Raw genomic sequence first — 26,306 nt, forward strand, 5'->3', positions numbered from 1 at the left:
CCACACAGAGCAGGACTTACTATGTGTTCATGGGATAAATGATTGAGGATAGACTAGGTGATTCCAGCCCATTCATGGACCCGCCTCTCCTACCTCCACCATGATTTCTTCCCCGGGGCCTTTGCACAGACTGTTCCCTCTGCCTGGAAAGCTTTTTCCTCCCTCGTTTTCACCTGGGAAGTCCTACTCATCATCCCAAGCCTAGGTCAAAAGTCACCTCCCCCAATCAAGTTAGGACTTGTCCTATCCTTCTCTGACACTGTGCAGGCTGCTTTTACAGCTCTTCCCACCGCTGCAATCCATTGATTATGTGGATGTTCCCCAAGGGCTGTTTCTCCCCTGGACTGTAAGTTTCAGGAGGGCACAGTCCCTATGGCCTTGTTCCCCTCTGTGTCCCCAGTACTTATCAAAGTGTCCAGCCCACAGCAAGCCACCGCCAAATACGTTATAGGAGTACAGTAAATGTTGTTGTACCTCTTGGTATCTCCACAATGAATAAACTTCATGAAATTTGGGTATTACATCTTTAAACCTACTGATTCAATGAAAAGATCCATTATAACCACTGTTCGGAACCCAAAGAGGTTAACCTGCATCTGTCTATGAGAATGAGACTGTCTTTTTACAGATTTGTGAAATTTGCTATAAACAGGTTTTTTGATCATTTTCAGTCGTGACAAGTATTGGAGAGCTAGGGGCAGAGCTGGGGGTGAATTTGGGATTTGGATAATGTTCTTCTGAAAGAGTAAGACTGACTGTCTTATATAGTTCATAAATTCATTTGGAAGGTAATTTCTTCTAAGGCAATTTTTTTTTTTACTTGAACCCATCAGAATAAAAACCTATTTAGAGTATGGTCTGATCTCAGTCAGTAAAACTTCACTAATTCAGTCTCTGTGGAGATTGGAAGACCATTGACCTAGTTTCTCCAGTGCACTTGAAAGCAGCTGACTTGTCATTTCCTTATAATTAATTCACACTTCTCAAAGCGCTTTGCCTGGAGAAGGTCCTGGGGGAACTGATTAAATGAATAATTTGTAATCAATAAGCCGATTGCTCTTGACTCAAGGGGATGTGACATTTTTTACTTCTTGATAATTTGACGGATGCAGGCATCAAAATTACAAAGATAGGAAAAAAAATGCAACACTAATTTACTTGCCAATTTTCTGCTCTGTTCCATCCCACATGCATTATATGGGACAGACTCACAAATGCTATACTTGTAGGTTTTAAATAAATATCTGGTCCACTGATGGGCCATAAAGTTGTTTGCACTGGGACTCTCAAAACACTTGATTCCAGTAGTTAATTCAGAGAAAGAGACACTTCAGAAAAACAAGCAGTAAGTGTTACATATAGAATGGCAGATACCATTTTTCAGTCAATTGGGGTTCTTAACTATTTTTGTTTTCAAATGCCAATGCAATTTCAATTAAAGCAAATACCTTCATTCTGGAAATGTAAACCATTGGATAAATATTTTCAGCCCCATCACACCAAAGTACAATGGGTTCTAAATACCAATGAGACCAGCAGGAAAAAGCAAATGAGGTGAAAAATTCACATCCAAAACAACCACCCCTTTTGATTTCCTCCAGTGAATTTCCTCTCTACTTGGTCAGCAGAAAGAATAGGGAAAAAGAAACGGGTGTCCACGTCCCTCGTACTTTTTTAAGCACATGGTATTTATTAGGCATTAATTGGCACACAAATATACGGAACGAGTACTTAATTCTCACCCTCCCCCCGCTTATAGCACATAAAAGAGGACTTAATCGCATAAAGACGCTCACGTACAAACATACACTCGCTCATGTACTTGGACATCCTCAACCTCACATAATTACCCTGTTCTCTTTATTAGGGTCAGTTTAAAAATAAAATTTAAAAAAAAAGTGAAAAAGCAAAGCACATTTGAAAGAAGGAAAAAAAACACAAACTTGATTTTGAGTATCAATAAAATTAAAAGCTCTTGGCCAGCTGCCATGCTGGATTTCATTTCGCGTTATTACTTAATTAGAACTCCTATTTATAAATAAATAGTACCAGTAAAATATTACATCTGAAGAACCCTGCAATAATGTTTTACTTACACACTCTGTTTTTTAATACTGTTTTCTGCTTCCAATAAACACAGTTTTGTGTCAGCATTTGGTGTTGGCGGGATTTCTTTGGAGAGAAATCACCTGTGAGCCTGTCTTGCCTCTCCTCTTGCAATTTTGGAATTTGCTTTGCATCCAGGTTGGGTCCTTGGTGACGGAGGTTTGGAACTTGGGGCCAGCTTTGTTTTTTATCGGGAAGAATATTTATTTTGGCCTTTTCACAACTCGTGTCAGCACAGAGCTTGCTCTCTGCTTATCACAGTTCTGCCCCCATGTAAACCAGGGCTTTTAAGTTTTTCAAAGCAAGCTTTCCTGTCGGGAAGCTATAGGCCACGTTTTAACAACAGACGGCTTGGAAAGACAGAGCTGGGAAGACGGTGGGGCTCCTAAGATATGGACCCAGATGGAGCCAATGTTTTCCCAACTGGTAGGCAGAGGGCAAAACCGAGCACCACGGTCCTGGTGATGGCCGAATAACAACAAAGAAAAGCTGGGGCATAGGGAACCTTTCCAGAAACATGACATGACAGAGGTAGGTACTTACTTCTCTTAGTCAAAGGGAGGATGGTGCGTTTACGTTTCAAGGGTAGTTTACTGACAAGCCCCATAAGTACACATTTTGAAACACACTTGCCTCAGACTTCCCCCAAATAAGGGACTGGGTCCCGTTAAGAAAATCAAAAGAAAAAATATATTATTATTTATTATATAACAATGTCAACATTAACACCAAGACAGGAAGAGAATCCAACTACACAATGGGAGAAAGCACTCAAGGAGGCAAGACTTTCTGGAGACCAAAGAGAGGAGTTGGGCATGACAACGAGGGGCAGTGCGAATGTGACTGGCTGACAAGGTGGCTGTGGGGGACAGGAGGCATCTTTTTTTTTTTTGCTCATTTTTTTTTTAAGTTTTGAGACAAAACAATAAAGTCACATTTTTTGAATTGTGGTTTCAAGCTACTGATTAGATCAGCGTCCCGCAGTTTTCAAGTGCAGATGTGAACATTGGGTGAAATGAACAATCTTGTCCGTGGGGTTCTCTCTCTGCTCTCTCCCTCTCTCCCTGGCAAATGTCTCTCATGAAGCAGGCCACCCTTTAGCTATTCTCGCTCCACTCTGGCACCATGCCAACTCCATGCACCGAGTGGTACTGGTGTGGGGAGAGGGTCCTCGGCACGCCATGAGAGTAGAGGAACTCGGGGGGCTGAAGGCTGCCGGGCGACTGCAGGCCAGTCTGGGGCCCACACTGCCTGACCACAGGCTGGTGGGCCACGGGGTTCTGGTGCTGGAACATGCCCTCTCCGAGCTGCGGGGAGCCATGGTTGGCCATGCCAGCCAGCCGGGGGACCAGGGGCCCCGAGGTGAAGTGAGCGGAGAAGTGCTGGTAGGACAGCCTGTCCATGGGCTGCACTGTGGTGACGGTGCAGCTGCTGTAGGAGGGCATGCCAGGCCACGTGTTGCAGCTGATGTCCTCCAGGCTGGGCACCGGCTCGCTGGGCGGCGCGGAGCTGGCGTACATGCAGGCCTGCCGCTGAGCCGACTCAGTCCTGTAGGAGGCACTGAGGCCCTGCTGCTGTGGGTAGCTGGGCCGGTAGAAGGGGTCGTCTTCGCTGGGCGATGTCTCCATGTAGGGCTTCTTATAGGGATGCTCTGTGGTAGAACATTCTTCATCTGCTCAGACAGGAAGAGAGAGACCAATGAGGCCAGATCCAGCCACCAAAAAGCTAGAAGCAGAATCAGCCATGCAGCCAAGACTGCAGAATTACATCCGGGAGGCTGTGAGTGCCCACCTCCAGGCTGAGCCAAAGGGATAGGGACTGTCGTGGAGAAGACTTTGGGCTATGGTGTTCTAGGCAGGTGGTTTGACCCTTCTGAGCTCAGTTTCTTCAAATATAAAATGGCAAGGATAACGCTAACACTTCCCACAAAGGACAATATTGAGAATTAAATGTCAAAATATATATTAAATGTTTAGTTCAGGGCCTGGCACACAGAAACCCTCAATAAAGAGCCATTATCATCATTATCTCACAAAGGCAGAGCAGGGCATTGTCTGTCTTATCCATCACTAAACCCCAGAACCTGATATATACCCCATAGTAGTTGTCAGAGAAGTAATCATAACAATATCAACAGCAACAAGAAAAGTCCTTGCTCAACACTATGCTAGACAGAGAAGACATGCGATAAATATGTATGAGATGGATAGTGGATGGATAGTGGATGGATGGATGGATGGATGGATGGGTGGGTGGATGGAATGGTGGCAGAAAGACATGTGGATGAATGGCTGGGAGCTTGAATGAACTCCCACATCCTTTCCTGATGCCTTAACCTAAGCAAGGACCCAGTTTGTATTTGAGTAAGTACAAATTCATGTGTTGCTGGCTCCTTGCTGTGCATGTCACTTCCCTTCCCACTGCACTAGTCACTCCCTGTCCAAAACAGCAGGATAGGGCAGGAGGGAGAGTTCTGCCTCTGAAGGAGGGTCTTCCTTAACCACTTGGAGGCCACTGAGCCCTTTGGGAACTGGCAAAATGACTGAGCTATCTCCTTGAAAAATGCACTGAAGCACAAAGTTTTGAAAGTGGCGTGCACCTACGAAGTTTTGCATGCAACTTCAGGTCCTTCGAGGAATCCCTGACACCCAGACTCCAGGTGAAGAAACCTAGACACGCCTGCATTTGAATTTGGCTCTTCTACTTATTGTCTCTGTGACACAAGCAGGTTCTCTCTCCTCCTACAGTCTCATTTTCTTTACTTCCAAATCAGAGTCAGTGCTCACCTCAGCAGGTGGCTAATAATTAGACAGGATTGTGCATGTAAATTCCCTGCCATGCAGAAGGAATTCCAGCAGTGAGAGCTGCTCTTGTTACAAGAGGAACACCACCGGTCAGCCTCGTGGCCAGCCTAATCTACAGTAAGGCACGTCACCAGCTCTTTCCTTCGGAGGAAGCAACACTTGGGAATACCTACCCAAGTATAGACCTCAACACAGATTCATTCCTTAGCTGGAATTTTACCCTCCAAACTGGAGGCTTGCTTTCCTCACCTGCCAGTCTCTTTCTAATCAATAAACGTTAAGGAATTAGGCCTATCTCTGGAGGATGTGAGGAAAAACAAAACACTGGGGCATTCACGCAACTCCCTGTGAGGGTCAGTGCTGTGAGGGTAGGCTGCAAGACTAAATACTGGAGGAAATAGCAGCTATTCTCAAGTGAGCACCTATAAATCATCTTCCTCTAACCTCACAGTAATTCTCAACGTAGCTCTTCATTCCCATTTCCAAGAGGCAGAAACTGAGTCTTGGGGACTTGACTTACTCAACCACACCGTGGGAAGGAATAGAGGCTGGCTTTCCCTCCCACGCCTTGCTCCCAGCTCTCTAGGTTTCTAACACCCACACCTCCTACCCATCCTCCAACACGTATTTACTGATCACCTCCCGTGGGCCAGGCACTGTGCCAGGTGCCAGGACAGAGCACAGAACAAGGCAGACAGTGCCCTGCCCTCAGTGTTCACCTCTACTCTGCACCCTCCTACCCTGTGCCTGGAAGGTGGTCCTTGGGGATAGAGCGTCAAGCAAGCCACTGAGCCCACTGTCAATCCCGCGGCTCCAGACCGGATTATCAAACAGCTCCCAGGCCCAGGGAGGAGAGCTTGGGTTTGGATGCCACCAAACACCTTCATTTGCATCATTCTCCAAGTGGCCCTTATAGGTGAGTCAAAAATCCCCTGAACAGAGCATGCCTGTGCTACCCATTTAAGAACAAGCACATTTATTTTTAGCTACTCTCGCTAAGATACATCTGGGACCTATAGGGTGCTTAAAGATCTGAACAAAAAAATAAAAAGTAGAAGACGCAGTCACTCTCCCAGGTGTTTTATCTACATCTTGCCAACCACCCAGACTCTTGAAAACATCCAGATGATCCAGTGGTCCCATTTTTCACCTGCAATTGGGATTGATTTTTGTTTTTTTGGCCTCTTGGAGACACTGCTACAGTCAACTTGTTTTTGTCTTCACCACCTCCTCCCTTGATTCTTTCCCTTCCATACTTCCTCCCAACCCCCAGATCCATAAATCTGAATTTTTCCATTGTTGCTGGAATCAAAACCTTTGGGTTTTCCATTTAACCAGGGCGTTCCCTTTTCAATAATAGAAAGTACAGCTGGAGGGTACCCTTGGCAAAAGACAAAAAAAAAAAAAAAAAAAAAAAAAAGGCAAATTAACCATTCCCAAGTTTCTGATCCCCTTCCAGATTTGTTACAAGTAAAAAAGGAAGAATAATAAGAAAAAAGGCTGGAGCGCATTTTGGAAAATTGTAAAATTATACAATCCAGCCTTTAATACCCCAAAGATCTGATGCTGAGCCCTGAGTAAAACTGGATGCTGGCTTATTGATGAAAGCGAGTCCTGACCATTCTCAGATTCCTCTCGGGCCTCATCACATTGTAAAGAAATTCCAAAGTAGGGATCCAAATTTCAGGTCAATCATGATGAATGCTCTGGATGTAATCTTGATGGTGTTTATTTTGGTAATGCTTTGGTTTCCTTCGTTTCACTGGGAGCCCAATGACTGCTCAACAGCAAAGACCTGTCTACAGCCAAGTCACATTCAAACTCTGTGGTTGGGGAATGGGCTATGGTCAAGGGTCAAGTCTTCTGACAAGATGTGTGCACAACTCGTTTTCAGAAAGCTGTATATTAAGAGTGGTTATTTATATCCCAACTCTCTTAAACCCATTGGAGTCTCTGATGAGAAAAAAAAAACTCCTCCTGATTCCAACCACTGATCACTGCAGAGCACTGTGGAAAACCCTGGTTCCTGGCATTTTTCTAGATGCTTTTGGTTCTGGATAAAGTGGCTTCGATGGTAAGGTCAGAGCCCAGATTCTGGGACACGATGATGGCTCTGATACTCAATGGCTATGTGCCCTTGGGCAGATCACTGAGCCGTTCCAACCTCAATTTTCTTGGGGATAATACCTAAATTTCTTGTGAGAATTAAATGAGATGATAACGAATAGTCTAGTTTCTTTCTATCTTTCTAGCACACCAAGTCAAATATTATCTGTCCAAATAACCCTGTCCTGCTGTCCTTTCCTTCTTCTTTCTCTTGCAGGGTTTGACTGATGGCTCTGTGAAGGTCTTCCAATACTTGGAGGTATCTGGGTAGATTCCAGAGCTGGAAAGCACACAAAGCCACTTTCAAATCACTAATCCCATTAAGCAAATGTTTTCACAATTCCAAAATGGGTCATTTCCCTTGTGGATTGCGTTCATTCAGACCAAAACTTGCCGACTACTCTCCACACAGACCCTGGAGTCCAGAATGAACAACAGCCATCCCCCAGCTGGGGGCCTTCAGCCAGTCAGACCTCCTGACTCCCCAGACAGTGCTCTTCCTGACAGACACCCCCAGCCTTCCAACTTTCAACCCATTGTGTTGAGGACATGAAAAGGTGGTAACCCTTGACCCGTATGGATTGGCTGGTCGATTATTTGGTTGACGGATTTTTTTGATGTCTCCATGTTCCTAGCTTAAACGGAAATGAGAAGGACCCACATGGTGCTGTGGGAAGACCTCCAACTAGGAATCAAAAGACCCAGGTCCAAATCCCACTTAACCACTATCTGAAATCAATATATTTGCTCGCGAGTATCCATCTCCCCCATTTGGAATACAGGTTTTGTGAGAGCAGGGGCCTTTTCCCTCTTATACCGTGCTGTATCCCAAGCCCCTAGCAGTGTCCGGCACACAGTAAGTGCCCAATAACCATCTACATGATGAATGAATCCTAGCTCTGCCACTTACCAGCCATATAACCTTGGGAATCTAACCCAATCTGCTTGCTCCCTGCAAAACGGGGGTGGTGGGCATCTCCCCTAGAGCAAAGACTGCAACGAGAATCCAGTGAAGGAAAGACATGCAATTGCTCTTTAAAACACACACCACCGAGAACATGCACCCTGCAAAAACCCTTGGCAACATCCAATTCCCCTTTCCCTCTCAATCTCTGGCTTCCCTTTGAATATCCAATTTGCTAAATGGCTTTGCCCTAAAATCTTTATTTTGGGTTGCCTTTGGTTTCAAAAGGGGGCAAGTCAGTCTGGGAGGGGAGAAAGAAAAGCAGACAACTGCTCTCCCAGGCTCCCCAGGGTCCTGGATTTGATTGAGTGGCATTGATAAAAGACCTTTCCCGGCTTTTTTGGCTCAATCCATCGGGAGAGATAGTTTGGAGACAGCCAGGTCCAAACACAAGGGAGCCCTCTGGCCTGCCCGGCCCTTTCACATTTCAGTGGGCCTGGGCCTGCCTGCTGGACTCATTGGAGAGGAGACAGACAATGAGGGGAAGTCAGATAGTGGGGCAGGCAGGGGCCAGCGGGGGGAAACCACCCATGCAGTTATCACTTAGTGGGAATCCTAAACTGGAAGGAAACCTCCGCTGATTCCTTATCACTTTACAATGTGGAGGCTGATGATGAATTGCTTTTTGTTGTCTCCGAGGCAGGGACAGACAGAGCTCGACTGGAATGTTCCTGTCACTGAGAGCTCCCTTTTGGGGGTGGGGGGGGGGGAGGTGAGAAGGGCAGAGGTTTCTGGAAAGGTGAAAGGAGTTCTGCAGGGGGCCCAGCCCTCGTGTGAATTTCAGGCCCCAAATTACTCAATCTCCCAGGAGCCTCAGTTTCCACATCTGTGAAGGAGGAGTAATTCTTCACCTCATTATCTCCGAACAGTCACTAAGTGCTGTTTCCATCTGCATCTGCATCTCCATCTCGGCCCTGACACCCCAGCCTAGGCCACCGGCAATTCAGCAGACACCACAGCAGCCTCAGCCGGTCTCTGACACCAATCCTAGTTCCCTCTGATCACAGCAAAGAGACTGCTTAAAAATGAAAACCTAATCATGTCACTCCCGGGTCCAGAACCCTCCGGAGAAGCCCACTGGGGTTAGGGTAAACCTGGAGTCCTTAGGAAGGCTTACAAGGGGTGATCCGGGCCTACTTCTCTGGCCTCTTTCCCACCCCTTTCCCCCTGGTGTTGTGCTCTGGCAACACTAGCCTTTCTTCCCTCTCCAAAGTGGGGTGTGCTCCCCCTCACACAAGGAGCTTTGCCCACGCTTTTCTTTCCCCTTCCCCTCCCCACTTCTCCAATCCAATTCCTGCTCTTCTCCGATCTCAGCTTAAATTCTTCCCTGATGCCCCAACCTAATCTGATACCCTAGTCTGACGTTCGTTAGCATTTTGAATAGCTCCCTTTAGCATTAGATCATCATTTTAATTAAAAACAATTGTATACTTAGTTGCATCGTGTCTGACCTGCTTGCGACAGTGTGAGCCTCCTAAGGGCAGGCCGGTGGCTGGCAAATGTGCATCAAACACCTAAACATGCCAGCCACTGTTCTAGGAGCTTTACCAGCATTATCTCATTTCACTCATAACAACCATGTGAGTAGGTGCTACGGTTATCCCCGTTTTGCAGAAAAGGTAGTTGAAGCCCAGAAAGGTGAAGCAACCTGCCCATGGTCACACAGCTGGAAAGTGTCGGCTACAGTGACTACAGCTGCAGTGGACCCATCTTCCCCCCCACCACTAACTCCAGTACCCCTGGGGGCCACCCTGAGTTGAGCCTGGGTTCGCCTGAGGATGCGTCAAGCACTCGCTGAAAGTAAGTGCTCACATCATCTAAAGAGGTTCATCAACCTTGCAACCCAAGTCTCCCCTCTGCATCCTTCAGGAATGCATTTACAAGGATGCTGTAAATATTGGATCTAAAAAGCGCCTTGATTCGTTGTAATATCTTCCTCCCTTCCTTTTGGTCTGGCATTAATTTAATCGATAGAACTCTCTAATTCAAACCTCCTGAGCTCTTAATCAGTGTGTTCGACCCAGCCTCAAAGCAGAATCTCTAGTGGAGGATGGAATTTTGAGAGAGCAGCTGGTCAGCGGACGTAATGGAGGCAGGATAGACTAGTGGTTCTGAAGCTCGGCAGTCTGCAGACCAGGCTTGGGTTTGAATCCCACCTTCAAGAGCCACCAGCAAGTTATTTTATCATTCCATGAGCCTCGGTTTCCCCATTTGTAAAGTGGGTTAATAATAGCACCTACTTAGTGGTGTGGTTGAGGAAGCTGTGGTCTGGGACCTTAGAAGAGCCCTTTAAATCTAAACCCACTCTCCAGGCAGGGACCAGTGTTGCAGGGAACATTCCAAAGTCCCTGCCCTGAAGAGGCAGATGTGCTTGCAGGCATCTGGCTGCCAGTCTCTCCAGCAGCAGACGCACTGGGAGCCAGGCCAGGGGCCCTGTTCAGGGGATACTGTTCAGGCCTGCGAGGTCCGGGAAGTTTGGAAACCTCAGCCTCACCCAGGTTACTCCTCGCCCCCCTGTGTGGACCAAGGACCATGATTCCCTCCTTCCAAAGGCAAGAACAGAAAATGCCAAATAGCCAAACTGTGTTACTTTGGCCCCAGAGAAAGCTGCCCAAGCATCCGTTTCCATTGGTTTTTATAAGTGTAGTTTTTGTTAGGGAAAGATGGCCCAGGACTGGGTGCTGGACTTGCAAAGGCATTGTGTTGGCTCCTGAGGCAGTGACGTTCAACGGGCCACTGCTAAGGTCAAGAGCTGGTCCTTTTAGTTCAATCACAGCTACTACTTATTGAGTCAGTCCTGTGCTAACGTGAGCTGCACGATCTCACGGCATCTTCACACCACGCCTGTGAGACAGGTCCTATCCAGAGCCCTAATTTACCAACTTAAAAAACGGAGGCTTAGAGAGGTTAAGTTCTTTTGCCCCTACTCACAAAAATTTGCAAATGGCAAAGGCAGGCTTCAGTCCGTTTGTCTGACTCTGAGGACCATGGCTGTAAGCAGTAAGCTACACCAACCCGTCTGTATCCAAATTCTCCAGCCCTCACCTTAGTGAGCAGCCTTCCCTTCCCTTCCTCCCAAGACTAGCTCTCTGGAGCTACATCTGCCACTTATCCAGTAACAGCTACCACTTACTAGACGCCTACCAAGTATCTAGGGAACTTATCACCACTCATAAAACTTGGGCTCTGAGAGGCCAAGGACCCTTGCCTAACATCACACAAGAAGCCAGGAGCACAGTGGGGCTTCAAACCCATGTCTGTCTGGCCCCAGTGCCCATGCTGTCTCCACTGGGCCAGTTTGCAGCTCACACCCAGCAACTGCTCTTGTGAGCGTACATCAATCACACTGCCCCATGTCAACCACTGCGATTCCACCTCGCAAAATGTCCCACCAGAAATTTCCTTTTTTTAATGTAGCCCCTTTGGACTCAGATGACTTAGGAAAGAGTCACCCGTTCCTTATTTGGCAAAGGAAACCATGGTGTGCCTCAGACACCAGCCTGGTAGATTTAAAGAGAGGATGAGAGGCGGATATATTCAGTTGTGATTTTTTCTGTTGTTTTGATCTGGAAAGGGAAAAGGAGCTCAGAATACACCTGAGGAAAACCCTGCACACAGGCCAAAGAGGAAGGTATAATTATAAGGAGGGTCTCTGCAGCAGGGATAGCAGCAGAGCCAGGGAACACCGAACGCACAACCTCCCTCTCCACTAACGGGGGCTGGCAAACGCTGCTTCATCCTTTCCAAGCCACGCTCACTCTCCAGCAGTTCAAAAGAATGTGATAGGTCTCAGTTCATGAAAAGATATCTAAAACATATTCTGAAGTGAAAAGAAAGCAAATTGCAAAATATATACAGTATGGTGCCATTTAGGTCATACTATTTGTGCTTGTGTTTGCGTGCATGTGTGTGTAAATGAATACAATAGATCTGGATATTTCAAATACGTTTCCTCTAAAGGAGAGGCTGTGATTGGGGGCCGACATGCCAGGGAGCCTTTTGTTTCACTGGTATGGTCTGAATTTCTTACAATCTGTTTGTATTCTTCTGTTACTTGCATTTTTAAGAGAAACAAATGTAGTAATATATACTTTTTTTTTTTTTTTTTTTGAGGAAAGGAAAGAGAGGAGGCGAGACAGGCAGGGCTGTCACACTCACCTTTCCTCTTGGTGCAGTGGTATATTTGGCTGTGATCCTGGGATAGTGGGTATGGGTTGGGTGGGGGAAGAAGGTCCTGAGAGGTTCCGGAGACGCCATTCTCACACTGGTACTGGGACCCCAAGTTGGAGGAGGTGGAGAGGACCCGAGGCTCGCTGCTGAAAGGACTGTGGTTGGAGGCCACTTTTTGTCTCACTGTGCTCCTGGGAACCACGGGATATTCCTTACTGAAAAGAAAGAAAGAGGGAAATAAAGTTTATTAGTGCTCTGACACAGATCCACCCACTGGACAAACCACAGGCCAAAGAATCCACCAGAAAAGTCACAGGATAAGAAGCAAAGGGAGTCTTTGATGAGTGAAGAGATCCAGTGACATTCATGTGCATGCATGAATATATGACATGGACATATATTTGGGCACTACTTTTCATGTCTTATATATTGTGCAAGAAGGTTTATGAATTTTTCTGTACACATGCAGAAAGATAAATGAGCACCCCCAGATAAGAACCCCTCTTAGTGAGCAATAAACACACTTGGCAATTTGGGCCATTTTAACTTATTCCCTGAGTCTTTGAGTCCCCTAGTTCCCTTTCCACTTGAAGAGCTGGGCACTTATTTAGCCTTGACCTCTGTGTCTCCATCTTTAAAATGGGGCCTAGGTATTCACCCAACATTATTAGTAAAGAATGGTAGCTGACTGCCTAGGGCAGTTGGGTATGACCCTAGATTGTTCTAATCTGCCTGGTTTCCTGCTTGTGCCTTAGACTTTCCCTTTTGAACTGCTATAGTTGTGGCCACCCACGTAATACATAACTTCTCCATGACTTGGTTTCCCCCATCTGTAAAACAGGGATAAGAAAAGTACCCATTTTGAAGGGTTGTCAAGAGAAGAAATGTGTTAATATGTGTAAAAGAACTACAACAGTACTTGGCATATAGTAAGTGCTCAGGAAATGGTATCCATCATCATCACTGTTATTATTTGGGGGAGATGGAGAGGAATGGAGAAAGGAGAAGGGAAGGGAGAAGAGAGAAGAGAGACAACAGTGATAGGGAAGAGTGCACAGGGTCTAAGATTAGGCAGATTCATGTTCTGGGCCCATCTCCATCACTTATGGACTGTGTGCCCTTGGGAAAAATACACAGCTCTTCTGAGCCTCAGTTTACCACAGTGGTAAATTGAGCATAATAAAAACTCGGTGACCCCATTTGTATAGCATCCTCCCAAGTGCTCAAAGTCTGATTCCCCCTCATTTTGATGAGGGCTCTCCACATTCCCTGACCATTGGGTTCTCCACCAGGTATTCCCAGCTTCTTCCTCCGAAGGGCTTGGGAGCTTTAAAAGAAACCTCCCCTGGGAAGGAGGGAGCACTAGAAAGTTAGGTGGGTGGGCGTCAGGGGTGTCGGGCTGCAGAGTCCTTGAATATAAAAGGTCTGGAAGGGACCCCAGAGTAGAAAAAGGACATTAGAGAAAAACTAAAGTTATCTGAATAAATAGGGGTTTCAATCAATGATAATATCTCAATATTTGTTCACTTATTGTAACAAACGTACTGTTCCAACATAAATGTTAATAATAGGGGAAACTGGGTGGGGGTTATATAAGGAACATTCTATACTATCTTTTCAATTTTTGTATAAACCTAAAACTTCAGAAATAAGCTATATTTTAAAATAACTTTTAAATGAGCCAAAAAAAAAAAAGATAAAGATAAAAGGGACAATGCAGAGAATCATCCAAGTGTGTAAGGAGAGAACAGTCTGATCCATAACTTCCCACACCCCCCAGGGGACAGGGACTACCGAGGGGTAAGCAGAGGGAGGTGTGCTTGGAGATGGGAGTCGCGGTTACAGTGTGCAGGGCTGGCCGGAGGGTGCCGTGGTACATCCTTTCTGGCAAGCAACTTGAGAGCATCGATTTTTTTTAAAAACACAAGAATTTGGACCCAGCAACCCAACTACTAAGAACTTTCCTGAGAAGCTGTTCAAGACAGTGTGAAAAGACACAGGTGAGGATTTTCTCAGCAGCCCTTTTTTATGACAGGAAATAATTAAAAATGGCCTGTCTTCATTAATGAATAAGTAAACTCTGATAGGACTAAAGGATGAAATATTATGCAGCCATAAAAAAGAATGAAGAGACTGTCTATGCACTGATATAGGAAGCTGTGCAAGATAAATTAAGTGAAAGAGGCAGAACATATAACATGATGTATATTATAAATGGCTACCAGTAGTTCCCTCTGGAAGGTAGGATTATGGAAAACTTTTAGATCACTATGCCGGTTTGGATGTATTACGTCCCCCAAAATGCCATGTTGTTAATGCAATCTTGTGTGGGCAGACGTACTAGTGCTGCTTAGGTTGGAATCCTTTGATTGTTTCCATGGAGATATGACTCAATCAACTGTGACTGAAATGTTTGGATAATTTCCATGGAGACATGAACCCTGCTCATTCAGGGTGGGCCTTGATTTAATCACTGGAGTCGTATAAAAGAGCTCACAAACAGAAGGAGCTCAGAGCAGCTCAGAGAGACATTTTGGAGATGGCTGCTGAAAGCAGACTTTTGCTGACCCAGTGTTTGCTCCAGAGAAGCTAAGAGAGGACAAAACACCCTAACAGCAACATTTTGAAGAATGCACAGGAGCTGAGAGAGGAGGTGGAACACAACCCAGGATCAGAAGATGCCAAGCACATGCCTTCCCAGCTAACAGGTTTTCTGGACGCCATTGGCCTTCCTCCGGTGAAGGTATGCCCACATTGATGCCTTAAATTGGACATTTTCATGGCCTTCAGACTGTAACTTTGTAACCAAATAAACCCCCTTTATAAAAGCCAATCCATTTCTGGTGCTTTGCATAACAGCAGCGTTAGCAAACTGGAACAATCACTATTTTGTTTTACAACAAGCATTTATGAAGCTAATAAGAATATTTCCATGTTGAAAAATAATAATGATGGAGCAGGAGGACTAGAAATATGGGGATATGCACTCACGAGTACAGTAAATTATTACAGAGTCCTGGAGGGACAGGTGACCCCTCCAGGGTCCCCATTCATTGTCGCCCCTCCCCCCTGTCCCCCCTTCCCATTCTATCTTGAGTGGAAAAGGCAATGGAAACAGAGCTGAAAGCCACAGGGCAGCCCTGCTCAGAAGTAAAGCAAAATAAAAATGAAAATGACGACTCTCAAAGCACCCCCTTTCTTTCCCCAAGAGGTGTCACTGTAGGTGAGAAGGGGCAGTGCGGGATTTGAACCTGCTCTCAAGTCATCTGCGGATGGAGGAAAGCTGCTGCTTTTGGGAAAGGTTCCTTCTTCATCAAAGTCCCCGAAATGAGTCCTCTGTCCCCATCAAGTGCATGGCACACCTAGCCTAGCATCCTGGCTAACTGTGAGCTCAGGCAAGGCAGATCACCTAGCTAAGCCTCCACTTCCTCATCCATAAAAGGGAGAAAATACAGAGATGCTTTGTAGAAGCCATAGCATCCTGCCCTGTGTCCCCCAGAAACCTCTTTCTCCTGAATAACCCAAGGGGCTCTGATTTCCACTTGGGTGTATAGAATCAGGGGATAGTGGAAAGAATAAAAGCATCAGACTTACGAAGAAATGTGTGACCTTGGAACAGGCACTTAACCTCACTGAGCCTCAGTTTCCTCATCAATAAATTGGGATGCCCACGTGGTGGCTTAAAATAGCCAACGTTTGTGTATGGTAGGAACATGTTGGAAGCAATGTAGTTATTTTAGGTTTTTTGTTTTCGTTATTCCTTTGTTTTGGTTTTGTTTGAAATGTTGGTTTTCTTATTGTTTGTTTTTTTAATTTTTTGATAAATAAAATTTTAAAAAATATCCAACAGCATATTTAGAAATACCCAGTGCATGGTAGAAACTATTGTTATGGCCTTTACAAAATGATTTGTGGCTTCAGCCAAAAAAAATTCTCCGGAAGGAGCAGCTCCATAAACCTGTCTCTTTAACCTGGAGGTCACATAACCTAGGGGAATTGAGGAGTATAACCTTGACTTATAAAAATGACATCTTCATTTTCAGGAGCTTCTAACTGAAATTTAGCATCTCCTTCCATTATGGTTGTAGGCAACAAGCCAGGGTTGTCTTAGCAGCTCCAGTGAATGTGCCCAATAGAAATAAAATAATTTCACATCTCATTGCCACTGCTGCACAGGTCTCAACTTACCCTCTTATTCTTCTCATTACTTCAAAACTGTACAGTGGTTTTAGGCTTATCATTAGACCTTACTACTCATGGCATTTATAAAGTACAGACATTATTTTTACACCATTTTTTGATATTTTGATAACCATATGTCAACCTAACCGGTTTCCCTTGTAATACATGTATTTTACTTTATGAATTTAATCAGCTTATTCTGTGGTCTCACCAGATAGCACAAAACAGGTTAAAACCCCCTGCACTAGAACAAACATGCATCAGTAAATCCCAAACATCAGCCTGCCACAATATTTGCCATAACCCAGAATTACCTATTCTTTAACTCATTACATTTTTAAAATTAGCTCTTTATCCAAATACATTTACTATCTCTCTAAACAGGATCTGTGAAATTATGGGCTTGTGGTGCTAATTATAGTTTTCCTAATGCAACTGAAATAAATACTTAACTATTAAAATTAAAGAGTACAGCTGAATTCATCTCACAGACAAAGAGAACTGCACATAACACACACTGAAAGATGCTGTATTAGCCCATTTCATCCTCTCCCTGATGTTATGGAGTAGGTACTATTTTTATTCCCATTTTACAGATTAGGAAACTGAGGCCCAGGGAGATTAAGCAACTTGCCCAAAATCCCAGGGCTAGAAAGAAACTCAACCAGAATTCCAAACCGAAAGTCTCCTAATCACTTCTATACCTTCTCCTAATTACTTCTTTCCATTTAAAAAAAATATAATAATAATGTGCTTTTAGTGGGAGCTGGGGCCTGGGACTCCCTCCCCACTTCCCTTACCCCTCAGGGGTGTAGAGCTCTCCACCCTGTGCCCCTGCCTTTGTTTGTCATGTGAAAGCGGGTCAGTGGCCGGCCAGGGAACACGGAGTGTCTGCCAAGTTTCCATGAGGCTACAGACACCCTCACAACCCCCCGGGGTCTCCTAGCAAAGCATTCCCGTGACATGTGCCATCTCAGAACTGAGCTGGAGCCACCCTGAGTGGCCACAACAGTCAGAGGCTCCCCTGGGGCCAGGAGGCTGAAAGGAATGAAATTAGCTTTATAGCACTCATTTTGCAGTTTCAGCTACATAATGGGGAAAAAGAGGGAAAAAATTAAAATAATAAAACATTAAAAAAGTTGCCAACTTTTGCTGGCAGTTCTATTTAGATCTGTTTAGTTCAAGCACCCGGCTGTGAGAGCTCCAATAGGAAGGGGGAAAGCTCTTTTAGCATTATGTTTTTAATTGGATCTTCTTTTTTTAATTAAAGAAAATAACTCCCAAAAAATGTTGCCTGAGAGAATTTACAAGAGAATGTATCAATGGACTCCATGGAATTCTCTGCTCCAGCGCTGCCAAATTGCAAAATTACCCTCTAGAAAGACCAAATCCTGCTTTTGATTACTAACACTCTCAGAAGTGGGACGGCAATATTATCCTAATAACCACTTGTCCTTTGCAACTCCTCTCTCCCTCCAAGGAGCTTGAGATGTCATCCCCGCACTCAATCATTAACCTCTCTCTTAGTGGCTGAAACGCAACGTCCACAAAGCCATTTGCCAGGTGTCAAAATGGAGCTGTAGAAGGGTGAAGCAACCTCTCAACTGGAGTGGGTTATACAGGCAGGGGGAACAAAGTGTCCAAGTCAAACAACAGTAGGTTAATTTTCACTGTGGCATCGATGGAAGGGACAGAGATCAATATGGCAGAAATCTCAAAAGTTCATGGGAAAAGAAGAAAACTTTTTCTCGACAGCTTTTAGAGCATCAGTAAGGAAGCTAGGGCACCATAGAATTAAAATGAGAGTTGAACAGCCCTTGTGTGTCTGGGAAAAGGGGCAGGAACTGAGAGCTGGTTCTTCACCACCACCACCACCACCATCGTCATCGTCATCATCATCATCCACATTGTTCTCTAAGTACCTCAAATATTCCACAAATTGTCCTAATTGCCATACAGTATTTCCCTCATTTGATCCTGCCAAGAGCCCCATTTCATCAGTGTGATTAAACTTACTTTAGTGATGAGGGAATTGAGGCTCAGAGAGGTTAAGCAACATGCCCAGAAACACACAGCCAACAAGTGGTAAAGCTGAGCTTCAAACCCAAGTCGACCTTAGTTCCAAAGCTCTTGCCAACTAACTTATACTTGACTGCTTAATAACAGGGGGCGGTTGCCTGCACCCTTCAAAACAAGCTCTTGGACAACCCAACCATCCCTTTGCAAGTAAAGCATCCCAGTGACCACAGACTCAGACATTTTTTCGGGCTGGCGACTCCTGCTGTTTACCGAATGTCAAATCCCGCTGCTCTCTACCGAATCAACCAGCTGCACCAGCACCCCGTGGGCATGCTCAGCTCAGAGGGAGGATCACCCGACACAGCCGGGGGTCCCGGGTTCCTCTGCTCGCCCTGCAGGGTCTGAGCGGCAGGGCAGCTTCCCCCAGGGTCAGCCCCTCCCTCACATTCTGTTCCACGTGAGTAAGTGCAATGAATGATGCCATTGTCACCGGGTCTGGGCTGTAAAACGTTACAAGGGAATGTTGAAATCCATGGCTAAACTGCATCCTCAGCCTGCTGCCAGCTAACGAACGCCCCCGAGAACACTTTCAACCGCAGCCGACTGAATTGGCCTTTTCACGGGAGCAGGTGGCAGAGGTGCTGGAGTGTTGGGACTTTCTGGTTTGTTTTCCCCTGACGACGCTTACCCAATTTTTGGCAGCCTGTTTGAAACAATGAAAGCAGCGCACTGGGGCGAGACTAGGGACTTGCTTGTAAAATCCCCTGTTCTCGTGGAGCACATCCCTCCTCTCACTAGCTTTAATCTGTGATTAGAATTTTAAAAGGGGCCCCACGATCCCTCGAGAGCTTTCCCAATTTATTAACTTTCTAATATGCTTGGGGCAGTTATTCTCCTCTAACGTGCGTGGACACAGCGGGGGCTGGAGAGGGCACGCCCCAGGCGGGATTCGGCCTAGTGCAACTAATAAATAATCGCTCACTCCTTCACGTCTACAAAGTGCTTTACAATCATTTTATTACTCAGTTCACACCACACCAGCAAGCTGGAGAATGCTGTCCGTTCCATCTCACTGGTGCAGACACAAGGGCACAAAGAGGTTACGGAAATTTCCCACCGTGGATCCAATGGGTCTGTATGATGTGTGGGATGCCAAGGAAGCCCTGGCACCTCCATCTCTGGTCATGAGCATCCACCACTTGTGATAAGTTTGCTGGACCTTGGGGCCCCTTGTTAAACTGCTAGATACCATAATATCAGGACGGTGGTTTTGCACTCAGGCTCTAAAGTTAGGTTGTGTGGATGTGCCCGACGTCAGTACCCAGACACAAGCTTGGCCCCTGCAGTGCTAGCTGGGTGCTTCCTTTCTCCGAGCCACAGGCTCCTGTCTGTAAAATGGGATAATAAGAGTAACCGCCTCTTGGGGTTGTGAAATGATACAATGCACAGGAGGGCTAAGCATCTATTTGGGACACAGCATTCAATAAACAGCCACTTATAAATCACACATTACTGTATTTTAGATCAGAGTTTCTGAAAGGGCTTTGAATGGTCTGTGAACTCCCACAAATGTTTAGAGCTGGTTAGTTTTTCTAGGGAGGGGCTTATACTTGCATCGGTTACTCTGAGGGGGTCCGTGATCCAAGAAAAGTAAAGGCCAACATCACAAAAGCAGCCCAGAATTATGGCGGGAAACTCGGCACCATCTGTGTGGACAATTCAAGACGCCTCCCTCGGCCTCAGTTTCCCCATTTGCAGAATGGGAATGACAAGGCCCATCTCACAGGGTGGCTGTGAGCCGCAGGAATGTGAAGGACTGATACCAACATAAAAAATACAATTCAAGCTAAACTTTTGATGGATCGTGGTAACTGTACATCCAATGAGGCTGCCACGTGTCTGGTCCTCAATTGGATAGCTCAATATTTTAGTTCAGTCTTGTAAAAATAACATTTTTAACCAGTTTTGATGTTTTGTTTTTCATCATTAATTTTTTTCTTGGTTTTGGAATGGGGGTGGGTAGAAGGAGGGTTCTGAGGCTGGGCGTGTCCTTCTGGAAGCAGGAGGGCTGGGAGGGCCTGAACTAAATGACCTTCCTCAAACTGCTTCCTACAGCTCAACAGAGCTATCCCCAGGCCTCCTTTGTTCTGGGGTACTCACGCTGAGGGGTGGAGGGGGGTGCGTTTTCTTGGTCATGTAGAAATAAGTCAAGTACCTCCTGGAGACCTTATTTTCAAATGATGACCTTGGCAAAGTTTCCCAAATGCAAACACTTCTGAAGGAATCCCAAATATCTGCGTACTAATAAAATAGTCTGCAACACCTTCCCCTCAAAAAAGAAAAAGATAGGTCTCTAGGAAAATTAAACTTTAATGTGAGGTTATTAACTCTTGGGATGGGTGGTTCAGAGACAAGATATAGATAGAGTGGCGACGGGCAGAGATGACAGAACTATCTTGAGAGGAATGGTTCTCAAACTTGGCTGCACCCTGGAATTATCAGGGAACATTTAAAAATACTCATGCTTGAGCCCACCCCCCACCCACCCCCAAAGAATCTGATATCATGGGAGATTTGGGGAGATTTAAAAGCTCCCAGAAGAAAGAAGCCTTACACAAAAGAATTCACAGTATATGATTCCATTTATATAAAATTCTGTAAGAGGCAAAACTAATCTACAGTTAAAAAAAAAATCCAAACGTCGATGGCCTCTGGTGGGGAAGCAGAGGCAGCGATTAACTGGGAAGAGGTACGAGGGAACTTTCTGGGGTGATGGGAATGTTCTCTATTTTGATAGGGGCTTCAGTTTCACAGCCATGTACTTTTGTCAAAAAATGACGGCAGCATGATTCACAATAGCCAAAAGGTGAAAACAACCCAAGTGTCTGTCAACAGAAGAACTGATAAGCATAATATGATATATTCATACAATGGAATATCATCTGCCACAAAAAGGAATGAAGTTCTGATTCATGCTACAGTATGACTGAACCTTGAAAACATCACATTGAGTGAAATAAGCCAGACACAAAAGGACAAATGTGTGACTTCACTTGTATGAAATGCCAAGAATAAGCAAATTCATAGAGACACAAAGTAGATTAGAGATTACCAGGGTCTAGGGGTAGGGAAATTGGGAATTATTGCTTAACGGGGACAGAATTTCTGTTTGGGGTAAAGAAAAGGTTTTCGTAATGGATGGTGTCAGTGGCAGCCCAACATCATGAACGTAATTAAGAGCACTGAATTGCACATTTAAACGTGGTCAAAATGGTGAAACTTATGTTATAAATATGTTACCGAATAAAATTTTTAAATTGAATTCTGCACTGAAGGTGTGTACATTCAGCCATATGTAAATTTTACCAGAATGAAAAAGGATCATAAACAAAAATTGAATTCTAGTTAACGATATGCAGGCTGAATTGTTTAGGGGTGAAATGTACTTGAATGCAACTGATTGTGAAATGCATTAAAAAAAAATAAGATGGACAGATGGGTGAATGGATAAAGGGATGGACAGATATACGACAGAACACATAGATACATCAAAATGTTAATCATAGAACCTAGAAAGTGGGCATGTGAGTGTTCACGCTACAATTCTTCCAAGTTTTCTGTGCGTCTTAAGATTTTCATAATAAAATACTGGGGGAGTTCTCCAGGTAATGCTAATGTTCAGCCAAAGTTGGCACTAAGGAGAGAAAGGGGTCTTTTTTTATACAAACATCCCAGAATTGGGGCTCTACTTCCAGGAAATGAAGTCACACATCCACACGTGTGCTATGTTTCTTCTCTGGGACCAAGGAACCATCCGCGTGTGACCAGGGGACACACCCCATCAGAGTGGCCTACAGGGGCCTGTTCAAGGGCCGTTTCTGACCCCTCCCTAGAGCCCCAACTCGGACCCTCTTACAGAAGGACGCAGACATTTACTCTTTTAACAAGCTCCCCCAAGTGATTGTGACGACCACCAAAACTTCTAGAAATGCTGCTCAAACTTGGATTGAGGGAGTGGTTTACTCCCTCATTCAAGTTTGAGGGCAGTTGCCTAGGAAAGCAGGTACGCGGGGCCTGCTGTGGGGAGGGGAGAGAACAGTGTGGTGGAAGTGTGGGAAGGGGGGAGAAGTTCCAAGCATCCTTATGCTCGGGACAACCATGACCCCAGAGGAAGAGTCGGAAGTGACGGAGCCCTCGGGACAAACCTCAGCTCCAAGACTTCACTTACGCTGGCTCAGCTTCCCAAACACAACCCCTCTCTTGTTTTACATAAATGCACGCATCCTTGAAGGAAACCACAGGGCTAGCCAAAATTACAGCAGTAAGTGGGGAGTTAATGCCATCTCTGGAATATTCCGGAACGTTCCATCATATTGTCTTAGAACTTACTTCTCATTAATTTGGGAGTTCCAATGACCTTTAACCACAAGCATAAGAATCCAAGAGGGCTAAACCTTCAGTGTGAAAAAACAGTTATATGAAGTTATGAGCTGAAAATTAATTTAAAATCAGGAAGGCACAGGGAAGGAAGAGAGGCTCAAATGGAAGGATTTTAACCTCTTAGGGGTCCCGGACCCTATGGATCCCTCGAAATTGTTTGAAATGTTTTCTATTTACAGATTGTGCTTTTTTTTTTTCAGAGGTGAGAGTCCCTTGCTTTAATGGGATTTTCAAATGGGTCATAGGCCCAGATTAAGAATCCCCACCCTGGCGGAACAAGGTGGAGACAATGGAAAAACGCTCGGCACCCACAGCGGGTGAGTGAGAGTGTCCAGATTCCAGAGAGGGTGTGTGGAGACGCCAAGGGACTGGGACTTCGTGATGGGCAGGCCTCGGTCTGGCTGGGATGCCCTGGGTTCCAAACCATCCCGTCCACTCTCTGGTTGGGGGGCTGAAAATCCAGGCCAGCCAAGGGGGACCTCAGGGTGCCCCAGCTTGAGAGACCACCTGCCCCCAATCCATCAACAGCTCAGGAAAGGACCGAGGACTTACAGGTAACCTCAGCCCTTCCATGAAGAACCCTGAGGCCGTCACAGCCCTCCAAGAGTGACCTGCCAGCCCCCAAGAACGCTCCATCACTTCTGCGTATGGAGAAAAAAACCAGGCATTGCTCACTGCCCCTCTGTGCAATGGGGAGAATAACCAAGGGGAAGCATTTTGCTGCTGCTTTTGGGTATTCTGAGATTTGTTTATAGTGACAAGGAGACAAGTAGCAGCCTGGTAGGGTGGAAAGGGGATTCTCTCTAGCCTGAAGAAACCAAGCTTGCAGCCAGCTCTCTGCACCTCAACTAGCTGTGTGACCCTGGACAAGTCAACCCGACTTCCGGCTTCACGAGGGCACAGGCTGTGTCTCAACACCTAACGGTGAGCATCACTGTGGGCCAGACACCATGCTACGGCTTTCATACATGCATGCAGTTTTCAAACACAGCCACACATTCTCGGACATCCTTCTATGGAGAGGTGGTGTCCTCGTCCGTTCTCCTTCACTCTAGACTGACCTTAGTGGGTCACGATTAACCAACAGAAAGCAGAATGCACGGCTTCCAAGGCTAGATCAAAAAAGGCCATGCAGCTTCCGCCAACTATCACTTACAAAGTCTGACTACCCTGGGTCCACTCCACTGGACAGGCCAGCTGAGGTTCCAACCGAAAGCCAGCATCAACTGCCCGTCACGTGGGTGAGCCATCCTGGACGTCCAGCCTTGTCGTGCCTTCAGAAACCTGCAGCCCCAGCCAACACCTGGGACCCCAGGCAAAAACTGCCCAGCTGAGCCCTTGCCAAATGCCTTACCCACAAAATCACGAACAAAAGTGCTTCTTGCTTTACCTCTTACCAAGCAGCAGTGAGCAAAGCCTGGTCTTTTTCTCCATAATCAGTATTTCTGGAGAGTTGCTGAGGACTAGCAGATGGCAATTATATCAAACTCAGGGGACCCTGATGGCCTCAGAGCTCTCCATAGGACAAAGGCTGCCTGCACTCTCTCACACCTTTAGTGACCGGCTGATGCATTAGGGGGAAGTGGTCTCCGGAGCTGGGGCACCCCGAAGCCCCACTTCGGCTGGCCTGGATTTTGAATCACACACAGAGAGGAGGTGGGATGGTTTGGAGCCCAGAACTTCCCAGCCAGACCAAGTTTTGGAGTAATCTGTTATGCATCAGTAGTAGCCGGGACACATACTCATGTCATGTATGCAACAACGCTGGAAGTAAATCCTATAATTGCCTCCCTTTTTACAAATGAGGACACAGAGGCTCAGTGGAGAAGGAGAGCCTCAGAGCAAGACCCAAGTTCCAGAATCTGCTTCTCCACTGGTGAGTCTACTCCTCTGTGTTTATTCAACTCCTTGCCCAGCACAGAGCAAGCATGTAATCAAGGTGTTAGTTGAATGAACAAATCAACAGATTAAAAAAAATGAAAAAGCAAGTAAATAATAAAGAAACTCGGGGCCTCAGTTTCCCCTACTGCAAATTGAGGTGCTTGAACCAGATGCTGCCCCCAGTGGCCCCTTCTACTTCTAGAATTCCAGGCTTCTAGGAGCAGCTCTCCTCATCGGCGACCCCCTTCCAAAGCGCCACTCCGGCTGGCTTCCAAGCCTTCAAAATTTGACCCCTATTCTAGACCCCTGGACTCCTAGACCTTTCCACTTCTTCCCTGTTCCAACCCAGAAAATCCTTTTTCCCAACAGACTCAAATCCCATTCCTCTATGAGGTCTAGCTCCCACCTCTCCCAGCCCCAAGCCCTCTGACTCCTAGGAAGTTCAGCACTTGTTTGAACACATCTTAAAAAACTGAAGCAACAGTCCATGAAAAAGCAGGGCCTAGGTCATTTTAACCAGCCGTGAAGCTCCCAAACCATTCTTATTAGAACGAAATTTCATGCGAATTTCCTAAACTTCTGTCATTGGCATATCACCTCGATGATGTTCTTTCTACCAGCTCTCCTGCTATTCTGTTACATTTTCCCTTAAATCATTCTTCGTTCTTTCCTTCCTTCCTTCCCCCCTCCCTCTCTTCTTTTCTTCCTTCCTTCCTCCCTCTCTCTCTTCTCTCCTTCCTTTCTTCCCTCCTTCCTCCCTCCCTCTTCCTTCCTTCCTTCCTTCCTCCCTTCCTCCCAACTTAGTCTCATCCTAAGCAATAATATCTATGAAACCACCGGTCTGATGTGCCATGTGTCTGTCCACCACCTGAAATCATCTCATTTGTCACCAGTGCAGGAGCACTGCAATTTGGGAAACATCGGTTTGGGGGATAAGATTTTTTTAAAGCCACAGATTAACTCTTCTAAGTAACCTTAGCACATACTATAATCAGTCTGCTAAAGACAGGATTTTTAAATAATTTTCCTTTCTTCTTTATGCTTTCTTATAGCTCTCTCATTTGTACAATAAAGAGTTACTGCTTTTGAAACTAGAGGCCATAAATGAAGGTTGGAAAATCACTGAAGCATCGTCCCCATTTTCCAAACGCGGAGAGTCGGGTGAAGAGATAGAGTGGGGCAGGTGCCCGGACCGTGGCCAAGCTAATCCAGGCATCATTTAAGTGGGTAACTGCGAGTTACCCCCACCCTCTCCCCTTCTTCTTATTGTTGGAATTAGAGAAATTTCATGCCCCTTGCCTTTCTCCTGGGCTAGTTGTTGTCCCCGGGTGTGTGTGGGACGGGAAACACCGTAGCATGTGTAGGATAACAAGATCACCAGACACCTGCCAACTGGCCGGGCTGGGATCATAGAAAGTTCTTGACAGCCATACTCCCCACGTGCCACTATGTGCTGCAACCCGGAGTTAGGGCCACACCCCAGAAAAAAGTGTGGACAAGAGCAAAACTGGGAGTAGCAGGGAGTTTTCCCCCAAATCAGGTAAACCTTCTTGAGCATATACTAGGATCCAAGCATTCTACAGGCATTTTCTCCTATAATTCTTCCAAGGATCCTGGAAAGTGGAGGCTATTTT

General features: G+C 45.8%; 1 protein-coding gene across 1 annotated transcript in view; it reads right to left on the reverse strand.

Annotated features, from left to right (window-relative positions):
• Positions 1–1,670: 1,670 nt before the first annotated feature.
• Positions 1,671–26,306, reverse strand: part of TBX5 (T-box transcription factor 5) — a 47,019-nt gene continuing 22,383 nt past the window's right edge. The window contains exons 8-9 of the mRNA XM_037817018.1: positions 12,139–12,365; positions 1,671–3,778 (exon numbers count right to left, since the gene is read on the reverse strand). Of these exons, the coding sequence (XP_037672946.1) occupies positions 3,204–3,778; positions 12,139–12,365 (802 nt within the window). The 3' untranslated portion in view covers positions 1,671–3,203. The remainder of the gene's footprint in view (positions 3,779–12,138; positions 12,366–26,306) is intronic.

This window comes from Choloepus didactylus, chromosome 23, assembly GCF_015220235.1.
Source record: "Choloepus didactylus isolate mChoDid1 chromosome 23, mChoDid1.pri, whole genome shotgun sequence".
Taxonomy (NCBI): domain Eukaryota; kingdom Metazoa; phylum Chordata; class Mammalia; order Pilosa; family Megalonychidae; genus Choloepus; species Choloepus didactylus.